The 20,228-nt window shown below is 40.3% G+C and overlaps 4 protein-coding genes and 1 long non-coding RNA gene across 17 annotated transcripts in view; 1 reads left to right on the top strand and 4 right to left on the bottom strand.

Annotated features, from left to right (window-relative positions):
- Window positions 1–20,228, bottom strand: part of zgc:112334 — a gene marked incomplete at its 3' end in the record, with an annotated part of 817,035 nt that overhangs the window by 305,617 nt on the left and 491,190 nt on the right.
- prkar2ab (protein kinase, cAMP-dependent, regulatory, type II, alpha, B) overlaps window positions 1–20,228 on the bottom strand; it is a 773,085-nt gene that overhangs the window by 305,615 nt on the left and 447,242 nt on the right.
- celsr2 (cadherin, EGF LAG seven-pass G-type receptor 2) overlaps window positions 1–20,228 on the bottom strand; it is a 223,612-nt gene that overhangs the window by 44,491 nt on the left and 158,893 nt on the right. The gene's annotated exons all lie outside the window — the stretch shown is intronic.
- Window positions 590–20,228, bottom strand: part of usp49 (ubiquitin specific peptidase 49) — a 20,264-nt gene continuing 625 nt past the window's right edge. For 2 of the 13 annotated variants that reach the window (XM_087302916.1, XM_087302918.1), the window contains exons 2-8: window positions 18,847–18,930; window positions 16,047–16,951; window positions 12,108–12,593; window positions 11,233–11,437; window positions 7,444–7,552; window positions 7,127–7,326; window positions 590–3,880 (exon numbers count right to left, since the gene is read on the bottom strand). In XM_087302916.1, coding sequence (XP_087159042.1) covers window positions 3,777–3,880; window positions 7,127–7,326; window positions 7,444–7,552; window positions 11,233–11,437; window positions 12,108–12,593; window positions 16,047–16,889 — 1,947 coding nt within the window. In that variant the 5' untranslated portion in view covers window positions 16,890–16,951; window positions 18,847–18,930 and the 3' untranslated portion in view covers window positions 590–3,776. 13 annotated transcript variants of the gene reach the window in all.
- Window positions 15,090–18,930, top strand: LOC147831403 (uncharacterized). Its single transcript, XR_015521684.1, has 3 exons — window positions 15,090–15,474; window positions 15,513–18,091; window positions 18,315–18,930. It is a non-coding gene; the product is annotated as an uncharacterized LOC147831403 (long non-coding RNA).

Below are 20,228 nucleotides of genomic sequence, written 5' to 3'. Positions count from 1 at the left end.
AGGAAAGTCATTTTTGAGAAATGCCTCTGACGGACAAGGAGAGCACCGATATGGTCTCGGAAAACCTTTTACAGTAATCTCATTCTGCATGCTATCTTCATCAAATCTGAAATATGAACTCATGAGACACTGGGCTTTCTAGTCATATTTTTATAGGACATTACATTAATGTTTTCCTGTGTTTCTATATGGAAAACTAATATTAAACACAATACAATTGTCTTTTTCTCATGACTTCATGATGTATAACTTTTTATATTTTGAAGCATGTAACTTCCCCTTTAGCAGAGTAATGCTCAAAGTGAGCTCTCTCCAATGATATCCAGTTTGTGTTTTACAGGAGTCAGGAACTGTTACTATTTACATTTAGGTGGGTGTAAATCCTCAAGCTTAAACACCTACTATAATACTGAAACTTATTAAAGAAGTACAAAAACTTACTCAAAGAATTATTAAAATACTTGATGCTTCATAATTTAAATACTAAACACACGTAAAATACTTATAAATATGAAAAAATGCTGAAGCACTTGACCTAAAATGCTGAAATCCTTCTAAAGACAACAGTAAAACACACTCGAGCGGAATGTTTCATGTTCTTTTCTTTATTCACTATCATCAGGAAGATCCCACAAGATCAATAAAGTTGATAACAGGTGCTCTCACGATACAGGACAAAGGTCAAGGGTCAGAGGTCAGCAGTCACACCCTTTCACACATACTCGCGCTCACAAAGACATTCAGCGTCATTAGATTGTTCGGTCATTTACCGCAGGCGTAAATGTAGAGGCTTCCTCTGTTTTCCTGAATGTTCATCCCGAATAGAAAGAGTAGAAAACAGTCGCAGTATCAAAGGTGAAGAATTCCTGATTCAGAGAGAGAGTGTGTGTGTGTGTGTGTGTGTTTATGAGATGATAATGATGGTATTGCTGTAGCGTTTCTCTCTGGCCAGCTGTCGGTCTCTCAGCAGTGTGTGTTCCTGCTCTTCTGGACCTGCAGGTGTGTGTGTGTGTGTGTGTGTGTGTGTGTGTGTGTGTGTGTGTGTGTGTGTGTGTGTGTGTGTGTGTGTTTGGTCCTGAATGCCCTGAAGTGTGCCAGCAGAGGGCGCTGCGTCTCTGAGGCTCAGAGAGAAAGAGAGAGAGATGCTGCATCCCAATTCGCGTACTACCCGTCCTAAATAGTATTCGAGAATAGAATTGGCACGTCCCAAACTGTAGCATGTTAAACTGGGTTTGACAAAGGATGCTCTATTTCTGGTAAATATTTGAAGTGTAGATACTCAAACCGCGAATATTACCCACAATACACCGCGTGTTGGACTTGAATTCGATTAGAACTACAAACTTGGGTAAAAAGTGTAAACAAACTACAAAAATGGGGGACGTGCGGAGACTAACCGTCAAATTAGATGCTTCTGTAAAGATGTTTGAATGACTTGATATCGATGCTGAAACGATCTCATGTTTTCGAAATTATGACTCAAACGTTACAACCTCAATATTGCATCTTCCATGCCACATGAATATCAGTATGTATTAGTGTTGTCACGATACTGGAATTCGGTACCAATCGATACTGAGATTTAAAAACGTCCATTTCCTGCGAACATTTGAGCGTGTACTTAAGCACCGTCGACTCGCCATAGTGTTCACATGCTCCACAGAAATGACTCTGATTGGCTGTGAAGGACATCAGTTCACCGAACTTACCGCTGATTGTTACCACAGATTAGCTGGTTTGTCTATAAGCTGACATACGAGCGATCCGCTGATGAATCGAGGCTTTAAAACTCTCAAGTGTTCCTGTATCTGTGGTTACACTCACAAGCTGTGAGTTCGGTGCACCGATGACCTTCACAGCCAATCACAGTCATTTCTGTTGAGCACATGAACACACTGGTAAATCAGCGCTGTTTAAGAACGCGATCAACAGCGCTCAAACGTTAGCGGGAAATGGACGTTATTAAAACTTCAGCATCGATTGGTGCCAAATTCCAGTATCGTGACAACACTAATATATATATATATATATACATCCCAAACTGTGGTGGGTTAAACAGAGAATGACAGGTTCCAAGATGTTAATATTTGAAGTGTAGAAGCGTCTGTACACAAACTGCTAATACTATTCACAATACACTGCGCGTTGGACTTGAATTCGAACTACAAACCTGGGTAAAAAATAAAAAAACTACAAAAATGGTGGACGTGCTGAGACTAAACGTCAACTAAAGAGGTTACGGTAAAGATGTTTGACTTATTTAATATCTAGCCAACTGGAACATATTTGAATCAGGTTTTCTGTATATATATATATATATATATATAATCTGCAGCAACAATGTGAGCTTCTATAAAGACGTGTTTGGACTAGGGATGCTCAAAATAACCGATTAACCGTTTTTAATTGATTTAATGATATCAGTTAAATGATTAAATTTTATTTTGAAAATGTTAAGTTTGGCTGCATGAGTGGTCGATCAGCGAACGCGTTTTTCGTGTTGAATGGTTTAGTAACACTGCAAGTGTTTTGCGCTGCTTACGCGTGCCTCTGGGTTTTGTCGTTGGCGTCATGCGCCATCGACAATCAAGTGAAAGCAGAGGCGGGGTTTCCATTGAGGTGACCGCAGTGTTTGTGTTGTCAAGACGACTACGGAGAACTTTATCTTTAGGAGAGACTAGCGGTCACTGTTTCAAGTTATTCAGAGCTGTATGACTTTACAAATCTAGACTAATCACAATATTATTCAATATTAAAACTATACCAACATTGACAGCGTGAAGATGTTTTATGTATGCTTATGAAATAAATCAGTATTTGCAATTGCAATATTTAATATCACACAAAATCGACACGTTACTTATAATTTTTTTAATAAATTATTATTTAATATTAATCTGAACAGTTAACCATTAATATTCAGTTAAAGAGCGACGGTTGTCAAAATAAACCGAAATGAGCATCCCTAGCTTGGACATTAGCCCCTTTCACACACACAGACCTTTCTGGAAATATTCTGAAAATACCGGTAAATTCGTTCTGGCTATTGTCCGGAAAGAGAAGTTGTAACATTACCGGTGATTTGCCGAAATGCTGCACTGTGTGAATGCAGAAGGAAGATTGCCATGCACGCTTACAACGTGCTGACGTGAGATGTCTGCTTTAGCCAATCAGAACAGTCAGATGCATTCGCGTCTGTTATTTTATAAAAATAAAAACCTTTGTATATTTTTCCAGACACGTTTAGCTGCTAGATGTTAGTCGAGTGTGCACGTGAGAAACCGTTTAGAGCTCATTTCTGGTTAATGATGTCAATTTACCGGTATTTTGGAATGGAACGGTCTTTCCGGGAAGAATTCCAGAATATCCCTGCCTTCATTACAGTGCTTTTTTAACCTACCGGTAAAGTCGTTCCGGTAATTTTACAGATATTTAGCGGTATCACTGTGTGAAAGGGGCTCTTCACTCCTGAATGTGTATATATGTGACACCTGAGGAGATTTCTCTGCAGGAAAGACTCTCTAATGCCAGATTAACCTGCTGCTGAATCTACAAACTGTAAATAATTAAATGACAGAAACCGTGGATGAGGTGTCGAGATGATCATCAGGTCTCATAACCAAGCAACAGAATGATAATGTTAATGAGGAAGTAGTTTGACCCAAAGCTCTTCTGTTACACACCGAAAAGTATGTACTTTCTCTTCACAAAACAGCAAACTTTTAGGACGTAGTGCGAGTGTGAGAACTGGGATGCAGCAAGAGAGATTGAGAGCTCTAGGAGGAGCGCTGTGTGTAGAAGAGGATGTAGGCCTGAGTGCTGCACACCTCCTCCACGCTGCACACGTTCATCTCAGAGTCATTACAGTGAACCCAGAAGCCTGAAACAAACACACACACACACACACACACACACACACACACACACACACACACACACACACACACACACACAACAACGAAATTGTTAACTGGCATAGAATTGGATTGATTACAGTTCACTAGAGCTGCACAATATATAGTGTCAGTTTTAGGTTTATTGCCAAATCAGCTTCTCTGTCTATGGTCATGGCAAAATAAAACACTGTATCTATAATTCTAAAAATATTTTAAAAATTAAAAGCATCAACAGCAATAAATAATACATAAGATAAAATGCGATGATGATAATATTCAGATAAAAATCTAAAACTGTTTTTAAAATATTTAAAGCCTAATTTCTAAAACATGACATTATCGTTTCAGCGTCTATCGCAAACTGCAATAGTCACATTAAGTTATGTAATGTTGAGTTTGTGTTGTTTATGTTCATATGTATATATATATATATATATATATATATATATATATATATATATATATATACATACACATATCAAGTCTATTTAGTTTATATGTTGGGATATTATTGAGCCATATTTTAGAAAACATGAGATTAACATTTCAGCATTGATATCATAAATTATTAATATATACATATTATACAATTAAATAATGCATAACCTATAACTATAACCATAATATCGATGCTGAAATGATAATCTCATGTTTTCGAAATTATGCCATCTTGCTCGGATATAATCCCAACATTTAAACTCAACATTGCAGAACCTACGATGTGATTAAGCAAGAAAGCCTAATTTCGAAAAACGTGAGATTATCGTTTTAGCATCGATATTGCAAACTGCAATAGTTACATCATAGGTTATTTAATGTTGAGTTTATATGTTGTCAATATATTTCAGCCATAATTTCGAAATTAATTATTGCAGTTTGTGATGTTGTGGCCGAAACGTTAATCATGTTTTCGAAATTATGGCTAAAATATTACATATAAACTCAACATTGCGTATTCTGTGACGTGACTATCGTAACAGCATTAATATCCCAAACTACAATAGTCACATCATAAATTTTGTAATATTGAGTTTATATGTTGGGATTGTATTTAAGTCATAATTTGAAAACGTGATTGCAGTTTGTGATATCGATGCTAAAACGATAATCTCATGTTTTGGAAGTTATTCCGCAGATATTACATATAAACTCAACATTTCGTATCTTGCAATGCAACTGAAATTGCAAACTGCAGTAGTCACATTTTAAGTTATGAAATATTGCATTTAAATATTTAAATATATAAATTAATATTATATGTAATATTTGAGCCATAATTTCAAAAACATGAGATTATTGCAGTTTGCAATTATTGCAGCTAAAACTATAATCTTGTTTTTTCCGAAATTATGGCTCATATAAACAACTTCCGTATCTTGCAATACATTCTTTCAACATTAATATCGCAAACTGCAGTAGTCACATCTTAGGTTAAGCAATATTACGTTTATATGTTGGTAAAATATTTGAGCCATAATTTCGAAAACATGAGACTGCAGTTTGCAATATTGCTGCTGAAACAATAATCTTGTTTTTTTTTTTAGAAATGATGGCTTATTATATATATAAACACAAGATTGTGCATCTTGCAATGTGACTTATTTGTGTGACTTATTGTTGATATTGCAAACTGCAATAGTCTAAAATAGTCTAAAACTAAAATAGTCACATTGTAAATTATGTAATGTTGAGTTTATATGTTGGGATTGTATTTGAGCCATAATTTCGAAATCATGATATTATTGCAGTTTGTGATATTGCTGCTGAAACGATAATCATGTTTTCGAAATGATTCCGCAAATATTACATAAATCAACATTGCGCGTCTTGCAATGCGACTTACTCATTTCAGCATCTATATCGCAAACTGCAATAGTCACATCGTAAGTTATGTAATGTTGAGTTTATATGTTGGGATTGTATTTGAGCCATAATTTTGAAAACATGAGATTATTGCATCATTGCTGCTGAAATTATAATCTTTTTTTTTTATTCCTCCACAAATATTACATATAAACTCAACTTTGCGTACCTTGCAAATAGACTTATTAGTTTCAGCATCGATATCGCAAACTGCAATAGTCACATCTTAGGTTATGCAATATTGCGTTTAAATATTTGAATATATATGTAATATTTGAGCCATAATTTCAAAAACATAAGATTATTGCAGTTTGCAATTATTGCTGCTGAATCGATAATCTTATTTTTTCCGAAATTATGGCTCATATAAACAAAATTGCATATCTTGCAATGCAACTTATTTGTTTCAGCATCGATATCGCAAACTGCAATAGTCACATCTTAGGTTATGCAATACTGCGTTTATATGTTGGGAATATATTTGAGCCATAATTTCGAAAACATGAGATTATTGCAGTTTGCAATATTGCTGCTGAAACAATAAACTCAATTTTTTGAAATTATTCCACAAATATTACATATAAACTCAACATTGAATATCTTGCAAATAGACTTATTCGTTTCAGCATCGATATCGCAAACTGCAATAGTCACATCTTAGGTTATGCAATATTGCGTTTAAATATATATTAAATATTATATGTAATATTTGAGCTATTTCAAAAGCATTGAGACACATTTTAATAAAACTATTGCGCCTCATACCAAAACTTTAAAAAAAAACAACTTTTTTTTTTTAAATAAAAAAATGTATCGTTATTGAAAATTGTGTTCGGTCAATAAATACCGATACTGTTTTTAATCGCCCAGCCCTAATATAGAACACATGTAACTCGTATAGCTCATTCATAAGTAGGTCATGTACACTTCTATATTAATATTAATTTAATTAATTGTATTAATCTTCATATGTTAATATATTTAAGTTTTGCATTGCTGAATAACGTGATTTGATTCATACTCCAGCAACACTGCAACCATTAAACATTATAAATGTTTGCTAGACTGTTCCTAACCTCTATAGCGATGTTCGTTCATAGATTCTTTTTAGAAAAACGTCTCTCGTTTGTCGTTATGTTTGATGATTTGGGTCATGATTCATATGATTCATATTTTGTGGATCTGAACTTCCATTTAGGGCACGTATATTAGTGCGTGTTGATGTGCCCTGATTTTCACAGTGCATTGTGGGACATTTCAAGCTGTAAACGTTTCAGTTCACCAGAAGAATTTTGTGATTGAGACAGCGTGCTGATTGAGACGCAGCCCCGTGTTGACTCTATATGGCGAGTGCGCTCCTCACTCACCTCCTTCAGTGTTGTAGCAGTAGGCTGTGTAGTGCCCTGAGCCAAAGCCCTTCCCATGATGCATCACGACCGCAGACAGGTCGTATGTGTAGGCCTCTCTCGCGGCGGCGTCTGAGCAGCTGCAGTACGGCTGGATGTTCAACACCTGATCAAACGCCACGTGCACACCGATCTTCTCCCTGTGGTTCCTGCCCGACCACCTGCGCACACACAAACACACCCGGTGGAGGGTTAGTGCGAGCACACTGACCACAAGCAGAACACACACACACACACACACACACACACACACACACACACACACACACACCACTGACCGGAAGCGTTTGAGGTGTAGCCGCAGCACCTGAGGTAATCTGCAGATCAGCAGCTGCTTGCAGGCCTCTGACAGTGACAGCGGCTTGTGGGACGATTTACGCCGCTTTCCTGAAAACACACAACCGGAGATTAGAGAAACGCCTTGACTGTGTTTAAGAATGATTCACAGGGAGTCTCTAGAATTATGGTAAAAATCATAATCACAATTATTTTATTTGTGTCAAACACGGTTTATTACAATCTAAGATAATTCATAGGCTGCACTTTTCTAAAAGCAAATTGTCCAGAATATTTTCAGAAATTGACCCAACATGCTCTAGGTTCCACAGAGACGAGGCCACCTTAGGTCATATGTTCTGGACATGTCCATCCCTAAGACCATTTTGGACTGCGGTGTTTGAGACTTTCTCTTATATATGTGAAAAGGAGATACTACCAGATCCAGTAATGGCAATATTTGGTGAGACACCTGACAATCTTACATTACCAGCAGGTCAATTAAATGCACTAGCGTTCTCTACTTTGCTGGCCCGAAGACTTATTCTTTTGCAGTGGAAGTCAACTAAACCACCAACACATACTAAATGGGTAGAAAATGTCATGGCGTATCTAAAGCTTGAAAAACTCAAATATAGCACCCAGGGCTCAAATAATAGATTCTTCAAAGTTTGGAGACCCTTCCTGTCATATTTTGAGAACAGATTTATCCCAAATACTTGAAATGTAAGCCCCCCACCCCCACCAACTTTTATTTATTTATTTATTTGAATTTATTTATTTAATTTATTTATTATTATTATTTTTGTACCTTTTACCTTTTTCTTTTTAATTATTATTATTTCACCTTGTATTCGTTTCCTTTTTTCATGTACCTTGTTCTTGTATATGTTTGAGTTGCTCTGTTAAAAGTTCAATAAAAAGATTTGTCTACTACTACGATTATTTTGGTCATAATTGTAATCACGATTATTCCAAACGATTATTAGTTGAAGTCAAAATTATAAGCACTCCTGAGAATTTTTTTTTTTAAATAAATATTTCCCAAATGATGTTTAACAGAGCAAGGAATAACAGTATTTCCTCTAATATTTTTCTTCTGGAGAAAGGCTTATTTGTTTTGTTTTGGCTAGAATAAAAGCAGATTTAAATATTTTGAAACCTCTTTTAAAGAGCCCATATTATGGGTTTTTGAAAATTCCCCTCCATATAGTGTGTAACACAGCTCTAAGTGAAGTGAAGTATCCAGCTAAGGCTTAAATCTGTTAGTGTACAGTGTTTAAAACGGTTGATTCATCTATAAAAGAGTCGACTCATAGTGCTTTAAACGAGTCGCCTTGATACCGATTCATTAGGTGTTTCGCCATGACGTACGAACGAAACCAAGTTATTCACGTGCACGCGCAAACCCGGGAGATTTCAAACCTGAGGCCCCGCCCTCTGACGCAGAAACCCAGACACACACACACACACACACACACACACACACACAAACATGCCGGTCGATTGAAGTCACACTGCAGATGGATATATTGAGTCTCTACCCAAAGATGAAACCTCAGCATTATAACCAAGCAGTTGGAAACTACTGGAAACTTCTGGAAGCTACATGCTACAAAGAATACTTCATCTGCGTTTGTTAAAGGAAGGATCAGTAAAGAGTAACTTACTGATGGACGTCAGGATGGGTTTCTTCCTCCATTTCTCAAGTGTAAGTACGTGCGATTAAAGTTGCCTCGTTGACTCTAGCTTGCAAATGTATTTAGTTGTGATTTGTTACTTGTAACCGCGTGTACTGTATCAGGTTAACTGGCTATATTCTCTTATCGCGAGCAAAGTCACGTTAAAAACGCGACGCGTGCTGCTTTGTTAACGGAGCTCCGTGGACGAGGAGTAGTGTGTGTGTCTGTGTGTGCGCGCGCTGTCGTCCGGAGGTGTGTGTGTGTGTTTGTGTGTGTGTGTGTGCGTGTGCGCGTTGTCGTCCGGAGCAGGGTTAAGTGCGTGTGTGTGTTTGTGCAATATGTGTGTGTGTGTGTGTGTGTCTGTGAAAAGAGCAGAGTGAGAAGCTAAGAGATCTCCTCAACTGTTTTTGGAGTTTTTGCTCAATAAAATAGTCAGTCGTCTGAATTTTAAAGTCCATAGTCTGTATTTACATTGACCCACTGGCAGCTAAACTCTACGCCTACACTATCGAGCATGTATGAACTGTGATTACTTTTATATTGCGGATAAGCTGTTGGGCATTTCACTCTCTGACTGAAGGCAGTCGACGAATCGCAACAGGCTGTCATTGGTCCAATCAGCGCAGATTAGCTTCGCGCTAAGGAGGGGTTTGGGAACAAATGAATCACTGGACGATTCATACAGGAGTCGCTGGGATAATTAGGTATAAATAAATGCAGATTATAAGACCATGAAAGTGTTTTTTGACCTTGCATGCATATTAAACTGTTGTTGGAGACCCTTACAACCAGGATATGACCCTATTTCATGTATAATATGGGCTCTTTAAGGTCAATATTATTCGCCCCTTTAGGCAATATATATGTTTGATTGTCTGCAGAACAAACTACTATTATATAATGACTTACCTAATTAAGCTTTTAAATCACACTTTGAATTTGAATGTTTGTATTTAAGAAAATATCTACTAAAATAGTATGCGCTGTCATCATAGCAAAGATAAAATTAATCTGTTATTAGAAATGAATGATTAAAACTATAATGTTCAGAAATCTTCTCTCCATTAAATGGAAATTGGGGGAAAAATGTTGCTACTATTCAGAAGGGCTAATAATTCTGACTTCAACTGCATATATTATTTTCCACCCTGCAAAGGAAAGAGAAATAAATACAATAGAATAAAAATATGAAACCAACTGTGCTTTTAGCATCTTCACCGTAAGAAAAACACTTCAGCTACAAAAGTCTTCAGTCAAGAGCAGAGAGGGATTTTCTCGTTTTATTAATCATGATAAAACAGGCGGCAGATACTGTGCTCTGTCACTTTAATGGTTTCGCTTTCGTTTGTTTATTACAACATGAGGGTTAATATGAATAATCACTAAACACCGCGTTTTGACACCTGTTTGAACATTAAAGCGCTCACGTTAATGACTTTAGATGTGTGTGCTCTCTGCTCGTCACAATGTGCGAATGAGACCAAGTGCAGACCGCATGCTTCTGACCGTCTGCGCGCCGCATATACATAAGCATGCGGTCTTTCGCGCTTTTAAGAGCAACAAGTGAGGAGAACTGGACAGGGGGCGGTAAATAATGGAATAATCGTTTATCTCGATTAATGGTTTTTCTTAATCGTTAGAAGCCAAAATCGAAATCGGATTTTCGATTAATTGCACAGCCCTACTCTAGAATAAGAGTAAAAGCAGTGTTTAATAGTGTTAAAGTCATGTTAAGCTCAATATTATTGGCCCCTTCAGCAATATTAGTGTTGGATTGTCTCCAGAACAAACCACTGTTATACAATGACTTGCCTAATTACCCTAACTTTACCCTAATTACCCTAGTGAAGCCTTTACATGTCAGTTTAAGCTGTCTTGAAGAATATCTAGTCTAATATTATGTGCTGTCATCATGGAGAAGAGGAAATAAATCAGTTATTAGAGATGAGTTATTAACACTGTTATGATTATTAAACAATCTGCTCTGTGTTAAACAGAAATTGAGGGAAAAATATACAGGAGGGCGAATAATTCAAAACATAGGCATGCAATCTCTGTGTACGCGTGTTTCGTAAACGAGACCCGGTGTGTACGGTGGACAGCGCTCACTGTTGCAGAAGTTACAGGCGTAAATGCAGCCCTCCAGAGCTTCGGTCTCCGTGAACTTGGCCAGCATCTCGGACAGCGAGCAGCTCCTCTGGCAGGCGGCGGCGCTGGGCTTCTCCATGCGGTGGTACCGCTCTGGGAACTCGAGAGACAAATCCCAGAACGGCTCCACTGTGTTGGACTTCCGCTTGCAGGACAGACACGTCACCTGCGGGGGCAGCAGAGCCAGTTTAACAGCATCTACAGCACAGGTCTCGATCTGCATTCCTGGAGGGCCGCAGCTCTGCTCAGTTCTGCTCCACCCTAATCAAACACAGCTGATGCAAACAATCGAGGTGTCTAAAAGAGTCTTGAACACTTTGATTAGTTGATCAGCTGTCTTTGATTAGGGTTGGAGCAAAACTGCAGAGCTGCGGCCCTCCAGGAATCCAGTTCGAGATCTATGCTCTATAATGACAACAGCATATGCAATATCCACATCCCAGAGATGTTCATTCATTCTCCTTCAGCTAAGTCCCCTATTTATCAGGGGTCACCACAGTGCAATGAACCGCCAACTATTCCAGCATATGTTATACACAGTGGATGCCTATCCAGCCACAACCCAGCACTGGGAAACACCCATACACACTCGTTCACACACACACTCATACACTACGGCCAGTGTAGTTGATCAGTTCCCCTATAGCGCATGTGTTTGGACTGTGGGGGAAACCAGAGCACCTGGAGGAAACCCACGCCAACACGGGGAGAACATGCAAACTGACCCAGCTGGGACTCGAACCAGCAACCTTCATGCTGTGAGGGGATTGTGCTACCCACTGCGCCACCTCACTGCCTAATTAAACTTCCTACTGATACATCATCAAAGCAATCACCTGGCTGAGCAGCTGTCCGTGGAAGATGGTGTTGAGCACTTTGAGGACCTGTTTGGAGAGTTTGCGCTGTGTGATGGGGATCAGGAAGTGTTTGCGGGGTGCGTCCGACTCCAGTTCCTGCTGCACTTTATCCAGGAGCTCGCACAGGAACTCCTGCGCGTCCTGCTGGTCGTACCCGCGAAAAGCAGGGATCAGGTTCCAGACGGAGTGCAGCATGGCGAAGGGCGACACCAGCGACCAGCGGCCCGACCACATCACCCTGAAGAGCGTGTGCAGCTCGTGGCACAGCGACACCTGCTGGCGGGATGAGGAGCGCGGCTCCTTCTGCTCCGCTGACTGCAGGCTGGATGGGACACCGCCGCCGCCGCCGCCACCCGCAGACAGAGCCCCCACCTGAGGGTGGTTGCTTTTAGCCAGAAGCTCCTCCGTCTCGCACAGGTCCAGCGTCAGGAAACACTCCCGGAACTTCTGCAAGTGGCTGAGCACCTGAAGACCACACAACTATTACCCTCCTGTGAATATTTCTCAAATCAGGTTTGACAGATTAAGGACATGTTCACCTGTATTTTATCGTATTTATCGGAATTTATTTGTTTAATTTTAGCTGGAATAAAGTAGTTTTATTTTTATAGGTAAATATTATTAGCCCCCTTATGCCCCGTTCACACAGGGCATCAGCGTCAGCGCTTCCTATTCACTTTGAATGCGCTGCTTGAGCGAGGTAAAGTCTAGATCGGATGCGCGACCAGCCAAAAGTGCGCTATTCACATCAATATAGTCGCATTTATCATGATACTGTATAACAATAATTAATATTTTTACAGCACTGTGACGGATGAGTTTAGGGTTGGGGTAGACGTTAATAAAATACAATTAATGGGAAATTTAATAAATAATATAAATAATTCTCGTTAACTTCCGGCTGCAAATGTATCCGATCTACCAACAACCCTTCAGCAGCGTTGTTCACTGCAGAAGTTGGGAATTTCTCAACTTTAAGCACAAATGGCCACGTCAGCCAATCAAATCCCTTTATGCAAATACTCCAGCTCACAATGTAGCCGATTGCGGACTTATTTCATTGGCTGACGCTGCGATGTCGATCGAGTCAACCCCAACTTCAGACACGCCCTCTGTGAAGCATTAAGCTGCGGTCACACTGGGCTTTTCCTCCCGTAGACTTCCATTCATACCCACGCGAATGCATCAGACCGGAAACGCAGGGTCAAGTGTTACGTTTCGCATCACTTGACTGTGTGAGACCAATCGAGGATTAACATGACCTCTCTGGACAGAAATTTAAACCATGGAGCAATCGCTCGCTTTTTTTTATTGTCTAATCATCTCATTTAATCCCGCCCCTTTTCGCAGCGCTGTACGACAGAATTTTGCACGTACAAACTCTAGTGTGACCACAGCTTTAACGCTTAAGCCCCATGTGAATTGAGCATTACAGAACAAACCACTGTTATCCAACACCTAGTTAACCTAGTTAAGCCTTTCATTGCACAAAGATGAATACTAGTATCTTGCAAAATATTATGTACTGTCATCATGGCGAAGACAAAATAAGCTAGTTTTTCGAGATTAGTTATTAAAGCTGTTATGTTTTTAACAAATGTGTTCGGGCAAAAACATAATTTCAGAGGATGGCGAATAACTTGATTTTCACTGTATACGGCCATATTGAATAATCCAAGATATCAACATGCATAATATTGATGTCATTGGTAGGGATTAGGGATGCAGTGATGAACTAATTTCACTATTAACCATGCTCCGTTAATAACTCGTAAAGGCTGTAAAACATCATGATTCTGTTGCACAAGAATGTAACTTGCGCTAGGGCTGGCCGTTTAAAATTGGTATCAATATTTACTGACCGAACACCATTGTCGATATCGATTTAAAAAATAAATAAATAAATAAAGATTCAGTATGTAGTTTGGCTATGACGCGCTATAGTTAACTTAGAATGTGGATGCTGAACGAGCGGCAAGAGTAATAAGCTGAGGGTGTACGTTTGTCAATGGAGGCACGCAACTTAGTTAAAAACATCTGAACTTTTTCGAATGCCGCGAGCGCACCGCGATTCATGAGAGTAGAACTAACCAATCGGCTTCACACTTTGTTTGGAATATACACATTACAGTAATAACGGCCCCATTCACACAGGGCGTCAAAGCTTCGCATTCACTTTGAATGGGTGACCTCAGGCACTGCCGAACTGCATTGTGGATTCGTCGGCGCCGCTTCAGAGCCGTTGCTCGCTGCAGAAGTTGGGACTTTCTTAACTTTTCAGGCACCGATGGAAGCGTCAGCCTATCAGATCGCTCTATGCAAATACACCAGCTCAGACGGTAGCCGATTGCGGACTAATTTTATTGGCAGATGCTGCCATGACGATGGCGTCAACCCCAACTTAAGACACGCCCTCTGCCAAGCGTTGACGCTGAAGTCCCGTGTGAATCCACTGTAATGACCTCAAACCTCAAACACAGCGCATCCAAACAATGCAGTGCTTTTTACTTTCTCCATCAACTGACATCGTTAATAAACTATATATTTAGTTTACTGTAGTAAAGGCTAAAGAATACTATGGTAATTACTATTAGTTCATGAGTTACTAATGATACTCTTATGTAGTGTAATTCATAATGAAGAGTTGGAAATGTATACAATATATTGCTCATTCCTAAATATTTCCCTTTACTATACATTACTATAGTATTTTAAATGTGTAACGCCTGGTTTTATTGGATTTGTGTTTGCTGTTGTTTACCATAATTAGTTTGTTTAATACAGCATATTAAAAATAACGGAAATTTATAAATAATTTTATTATAAATAACGGAACTGAACTATTATGCCTCGTGTCATTGGCAGTTTTATTGATCAGTAAGATATGATTGATTTGGATTTAAGTTGCTTCGGTTTAAAAATGAAAATTGCAAAATTACCTTCGATTTTATTTTTTTTATTGTAAATGCCAGATAAATCCCCTCTGCACAACTCACTAACATTTAGATTGTAACAACAGTAAACATGTTTTTGTTTTAGGGTCTGGTTTTGTGGTGGCTCTACTTTAAAATGAAATTAATATAATCTTACTTCAGATGAAAGATTTAGAAATGCTAACAGTAAGAAGAGTTACTGTATGGTCACACCTGCTTGGTAGAATTTAGTTGATTTAAATTTAGTAAATTTAGCTGAAAATATCCATTAGAAACTTAAGTAATCACAGTAATCAGATGTAATCAGTTACTTTTATAAAATTATTGAAAAGATACACTGATTACATTTTAAATAGGGGAATTTTTCATCTGTAATCTATTAAATATGCAAAGTGACCTCCCCAACACTGCCAGTTAATATCTTAATAGCAGGTAGGTAATACGCCAGTAGTTATTAGCATGAATTGTGACCTAAACTACAGTGTTGCTGAATATTTAGATTGTTGTATCTGCAATGGTTGTTCATGACAGCAGCAAAGGCTTAAGACTTAAGTATTTTCAAATATTGTCATGAGTTAATTTGGTCTACAACATTGAAAATTGTTTATTTATAGGCCTTTCGTTCGTTAACTGTACAGTACGGCTCCATTTGTAAACATCAATTAATTTTAAAGTCAATTTAATTCGCCTAATAATGCATGAAAATCTGAAGTTGTAATCATTTTATCAAATTGAGTTATTAAAATTCAGTTCTAATAAAAAAAAAATTAAATTTAACAACTATAATATGGCTATTTCTTACTGTTGGTTTTAGTGTATTGGCTAAAGTTTACTAATGAGATTTTAAAGTAGTGTAATTTAATTTGTTTTAAACACTCTGAATGTACATACAAAATACGTCAATATCGTGAAAATACCGTATATCACGATAAAAGCATTAGCATCAATGTAATTACAAGAAAATTGATACTGGCAGAAGGCTAACCTGTAGGATGGAGTTCATGTAGCATGTATTCCCGAGATTGCGCAGTCCTGTAACTCCGGGCGCTAGTTTCCTGCGTCGCGCAGATTGTGAAGCATGATAGCGGTGCAGGCGTGCAGTACGGCGGAGCGGTTTCCGCGAAAGAGTCTTTGCAGATAGCGTCAATAACTGTTTGGGCGCTGCAGGAAGTCGCTCTGGAGGGTCGCGGAACTTCCGTGGTATTAGCGCGATTGTTGGACGCGGAGCCTGGGTTAGCAATCGCGCACTTTTTCTAGGCGGCACATTGGCTAATTCTCCTAGGAGTCTTTTTTTTACTTCTTTACGCTGGCGTCGTTTTTCCTCTCGCTCCTGTTCTTGTTTTTCCTCGCGCTTCCTGTGCTCTTCCTGTTGCCGGCTAATCCAGTAGCGAAGTGCGCTTTTGAGAAGAGTTTTCCGCCGGTGCCATAACGCCGTCTGCATCGCGCCGTCTCGCGTAATCTCACACACTCTCAATCCGCCATCCGTCACTGACGAACGCAGGGAACGCTGGCCAGGGCTGCGGACGGTGGACAGCGCCCCCCGCAGGAGCTTCAGATCGCCCTCCACGTTATCGTTCAACACGTAATCTCCGCACGCAAAGCAGAAGACGTCCAGCTCGCGTACATCCATGGCTAGCGGATGCTGCGTCTGCTGGTAGTGGCTCCGTGAGTGCTCCTCCATGTAGCGTCCGCAGGCTACGTGCGTGCACTTCAGGCAGGCCCACACGGACTCGGTGGTATCGCAGTCCACGCAGCGCCACATCTGCGGGTTGAGGATGGAGTGGCCGTGGCCCAGGCGGAACCGCACCACGTGCTTACAGCGATCCATGGGTCCTCCCAACACGCATGTGCAGTCGCAGTCAGGAACCACACGCCATGGCCTCGCTCATCCTAAGGAACAAAGTCATGTTTAGATAAAGTAACGAATAGAAGGGAAATGCGTCACATGTTTATTTTCAGGCCATGAGATCCAGAGCAATATATGCGTAATGACAGATCAGTCACGGTTTTGTATTGTTTAATTAACTAACATCTACATGACGTACAGTATTTAATAACGATACACTGAATAAGACAAATATAGTATTAGATTTCTTTGTTAATTTTTATAAATATAATGAATCACAACATTGACTGAGATTTGAGATATTTAGTTTGCGTTTGTTCTGTCTGCACCCACCCCAATCCTAAAGCTACACCCTATTGTGCGTTAACACCGGTGGGAGCGTCAACGTAGCAATTTTCATTAGGAGCTAGCGACAAGCTCTGCCGAAAGCGGAGCGGCCTGTTTTGGATGCTGAGGTTGTTTTCATTTTGATCAATATAATAAAACATTTTTGTCTGTAGATTATGATATTTAACTCATGCTTGTTCGACCTATTGTGTTTGCGTCTACAACCAATCATAAAGCAATGCCTTAGGACAAGTTCACAGCGTCAACGTAGCCAGAAATCTTTCAGTTTCGTTGGGAGCCTCCCGCTAAAGTGGCGCATTTTGAACCTAAAACAGAGTTTAAAATCTGGTACATTTCATGGTGATGAGCTATGACACGTCAATTAATGAGCTATCCCAAAAATCGTCCACATAACGTCTACACAATGCTTCCAACACATAAATACTTTACTTGGCCGGGCCGCCTAGGTATATTTAGTCTTTTTTACTATTATTAACATCCTTCTACACCGCTACAATTTTTACAACATCTTTATCGTTATCCTTGGTGTGAACAGGACCTCTTGTGTTTTATTAACGTCTACACCCACCCAGGGCCAGAGCAAGCTGAACTGCCACTCTAGGAAAAGGACGGTCACTCCGCGGATGCTGCCCTCTCTATTCTGCCGCCCTACACGCGGATATAACTGAGGGCACGGGTGGTGAGGGTAGTGTCGCGGACGCCGGCCTCTCTATTCTGCCACCCCAGACGCGGATATAACTGAGGGCACGGGTGGTGAGGGTAGTGTCGCGGACGCTGCCCTCTCTATTCTGCCGCCCCAGACGCGGATATAACTGAGGGCACGGGTGGTGAGGGTAGTGTCGCGGACGCCTCCCTCTCTATTCTGCTGCCCCAGACGCGGATATAACTGAGGGCACGGGTGGTGAGGGTAGTGTCGCGGACGCCGGCCTTTCTATTCTGCCACCCCAGACGCGGATATAACTGAGGGCACGGGTGGTGAGGGTAGTGTCGTGGACGCCAGCCTCTCTATTCTGCTGCCCCAGACGCGGATATAACTGAGGGCACGGGTGGTGAGGGTAGTCTCGCGGACGCCGGCCTCTCTATTCTGCCCCCCTAGACGCGGATATAACTGAGGGCACGGGTGGTGAGGGTAGTGTCGCGGACGCCGGCCTCTCTATTCTGCCACCCCAGACGCGGATATAACTGAGGGCACGGGTGGTGAGGGTAGTGTCGCGGACGCCAGCCTCTCTATTCTGCCGCCCCAGACGCGGATATAACTGAGGGCACGGGTGGTGAGGGTAGTGTTGCGGACGCTGCCCTCTCTATTCTGCTGCCCTAGGCGACTGCCTAGGTCACCTCTATGGACGCGCCGGACCTGCACCCACCTCAACCCTACACCTACCCCTTACCGTTGTGAATAAACAGTATTCATTGCTGTAGTGCATCACAGAAATGACACGTGTACATTCTCATTAGCCGTAGCTGTAACACTCATTAACATACTCTTGGTGTCAGTCGCTCCTACTTGAAGACCTTTGATCTAGTGGTCTGAATCCAGTGTGGCCTGAAACATGCAGGTCTGCGGCTGGATATTATTGGTTGAAGAACTTACCGTGAGAAATGGTGCGTTGTAGCATCAGAGCGGACGCGTCCTGCTGCCATTCAGAATATAGGTCGTCATCGTGCGGATCAAACACTGCGAACGAAAAACACATTATTCACACAGGCTTTTAATGGTCCGATCTTCTGCATGACACTGGGAAAATAAACAACATAGTAAAAACGATATTTACCATTTCCCTAGAGAAACTATTTTTATTTAAACTTTTTATAAACTAAACATTTTTCTGATCTCAACGTCAAATTAAAAATAATATCAAACAATGACGTCTGTGTAAATATTTAGGCATTTCATAAACCCTATGAAAACCCGTAAACGGAAATGGACTCTGATTAGCTATCATTTTTCAGCTCTACATTCGCCTTTTGGGTGCTTAAGCCAATAACAGATCAGCACCTCCAGGGGAGGCGGGGATAAAGATATTAAGTCTCCATCTAATTGGTCAAAACTGAATAAACGACCTAATGATTGGCATGTAACTTACTGCACCTTTCTGCGATAAGGAAACTGCGTATACTAGTATCGTAATCACGTTTTTCATTATAGAGTATAATGAGCTGATTCTGAGCCTACGATTACATTAGTGTGCTTTCGTTTAAAAAAATTTGCTATATAATAGTCACGCCTGGCGTCCACACTACTGCGACATCTTCGTTTTAAGAATACTGAAAACATTTAGTCTGAAAAAGTGGTTACGTTTTAGTGTAGATCGTAGATTTTTAAACTGGAGGCGTGGCTATCCATAACCATGCTCTGATTGGTTCTTCTAGACTACTGCGCATCTTTCCCTCCAGTCATTTAACTAATAAACAAGCAGACAACAAAAACGCCACTTGCGTTCACGCAACTCCGCCATCTTCATTGTGAAAACACTTGAGACTTCGTTTAGTCTGAAAAAGCGTTTGCGTTTTAGTGTAGACTCATGAAATCGCAGACTTTTAAATTAGGGGCGTGGCTAACCACTCTGATTGGTTCTTCAGGAATGTAGCGTCTTCAATTCGTCAAGCTCCAATCATGACTAAAATACGCAGCCAGTAGACATTAAAAAATGTCGTTGTATGCATGTCTTGTAGTCGACAAGATACAGACTTCAGGTCACTCCAGCATCTTCGTGTTAAAGTGTTTTAGACGCATCAATTCGTAGACTTGAATTGGAGGCGTGGCTATCCACAATTGTGCTCTGATTGATTCTTCTGGACTATTGAATCCCTGATTCGTCAAGCTCTGGTCATGACTAATATATGTAACCATTAGACAACAACAAGACACACACTTGCCTATTGTGTGTGAATGCTAACATGTGTTTTATTAGTATCATCTGAACATGCCAGTGTGGACGGGGATTCTGAAACGCACTAGTGTAAATGCACCCT

The sequence above is a fragment of the Danio rerio genome, chromosome 22 (genome assembly GCF_052040795.2).
Source record: "Danio rerio strain M-AB ecotype USA chromosome 22, GRCz13ab, whole genome shotgun sequence".
Lineage (NCBI taxonomy): Eukaryota > Metazoa > Chordata > Actinopteri > Cypriniformes > Danionidae > Danio > Danio rerio.
This window is presented reverse-complemented; position numbering and strand designations above follow the sequence as displayed.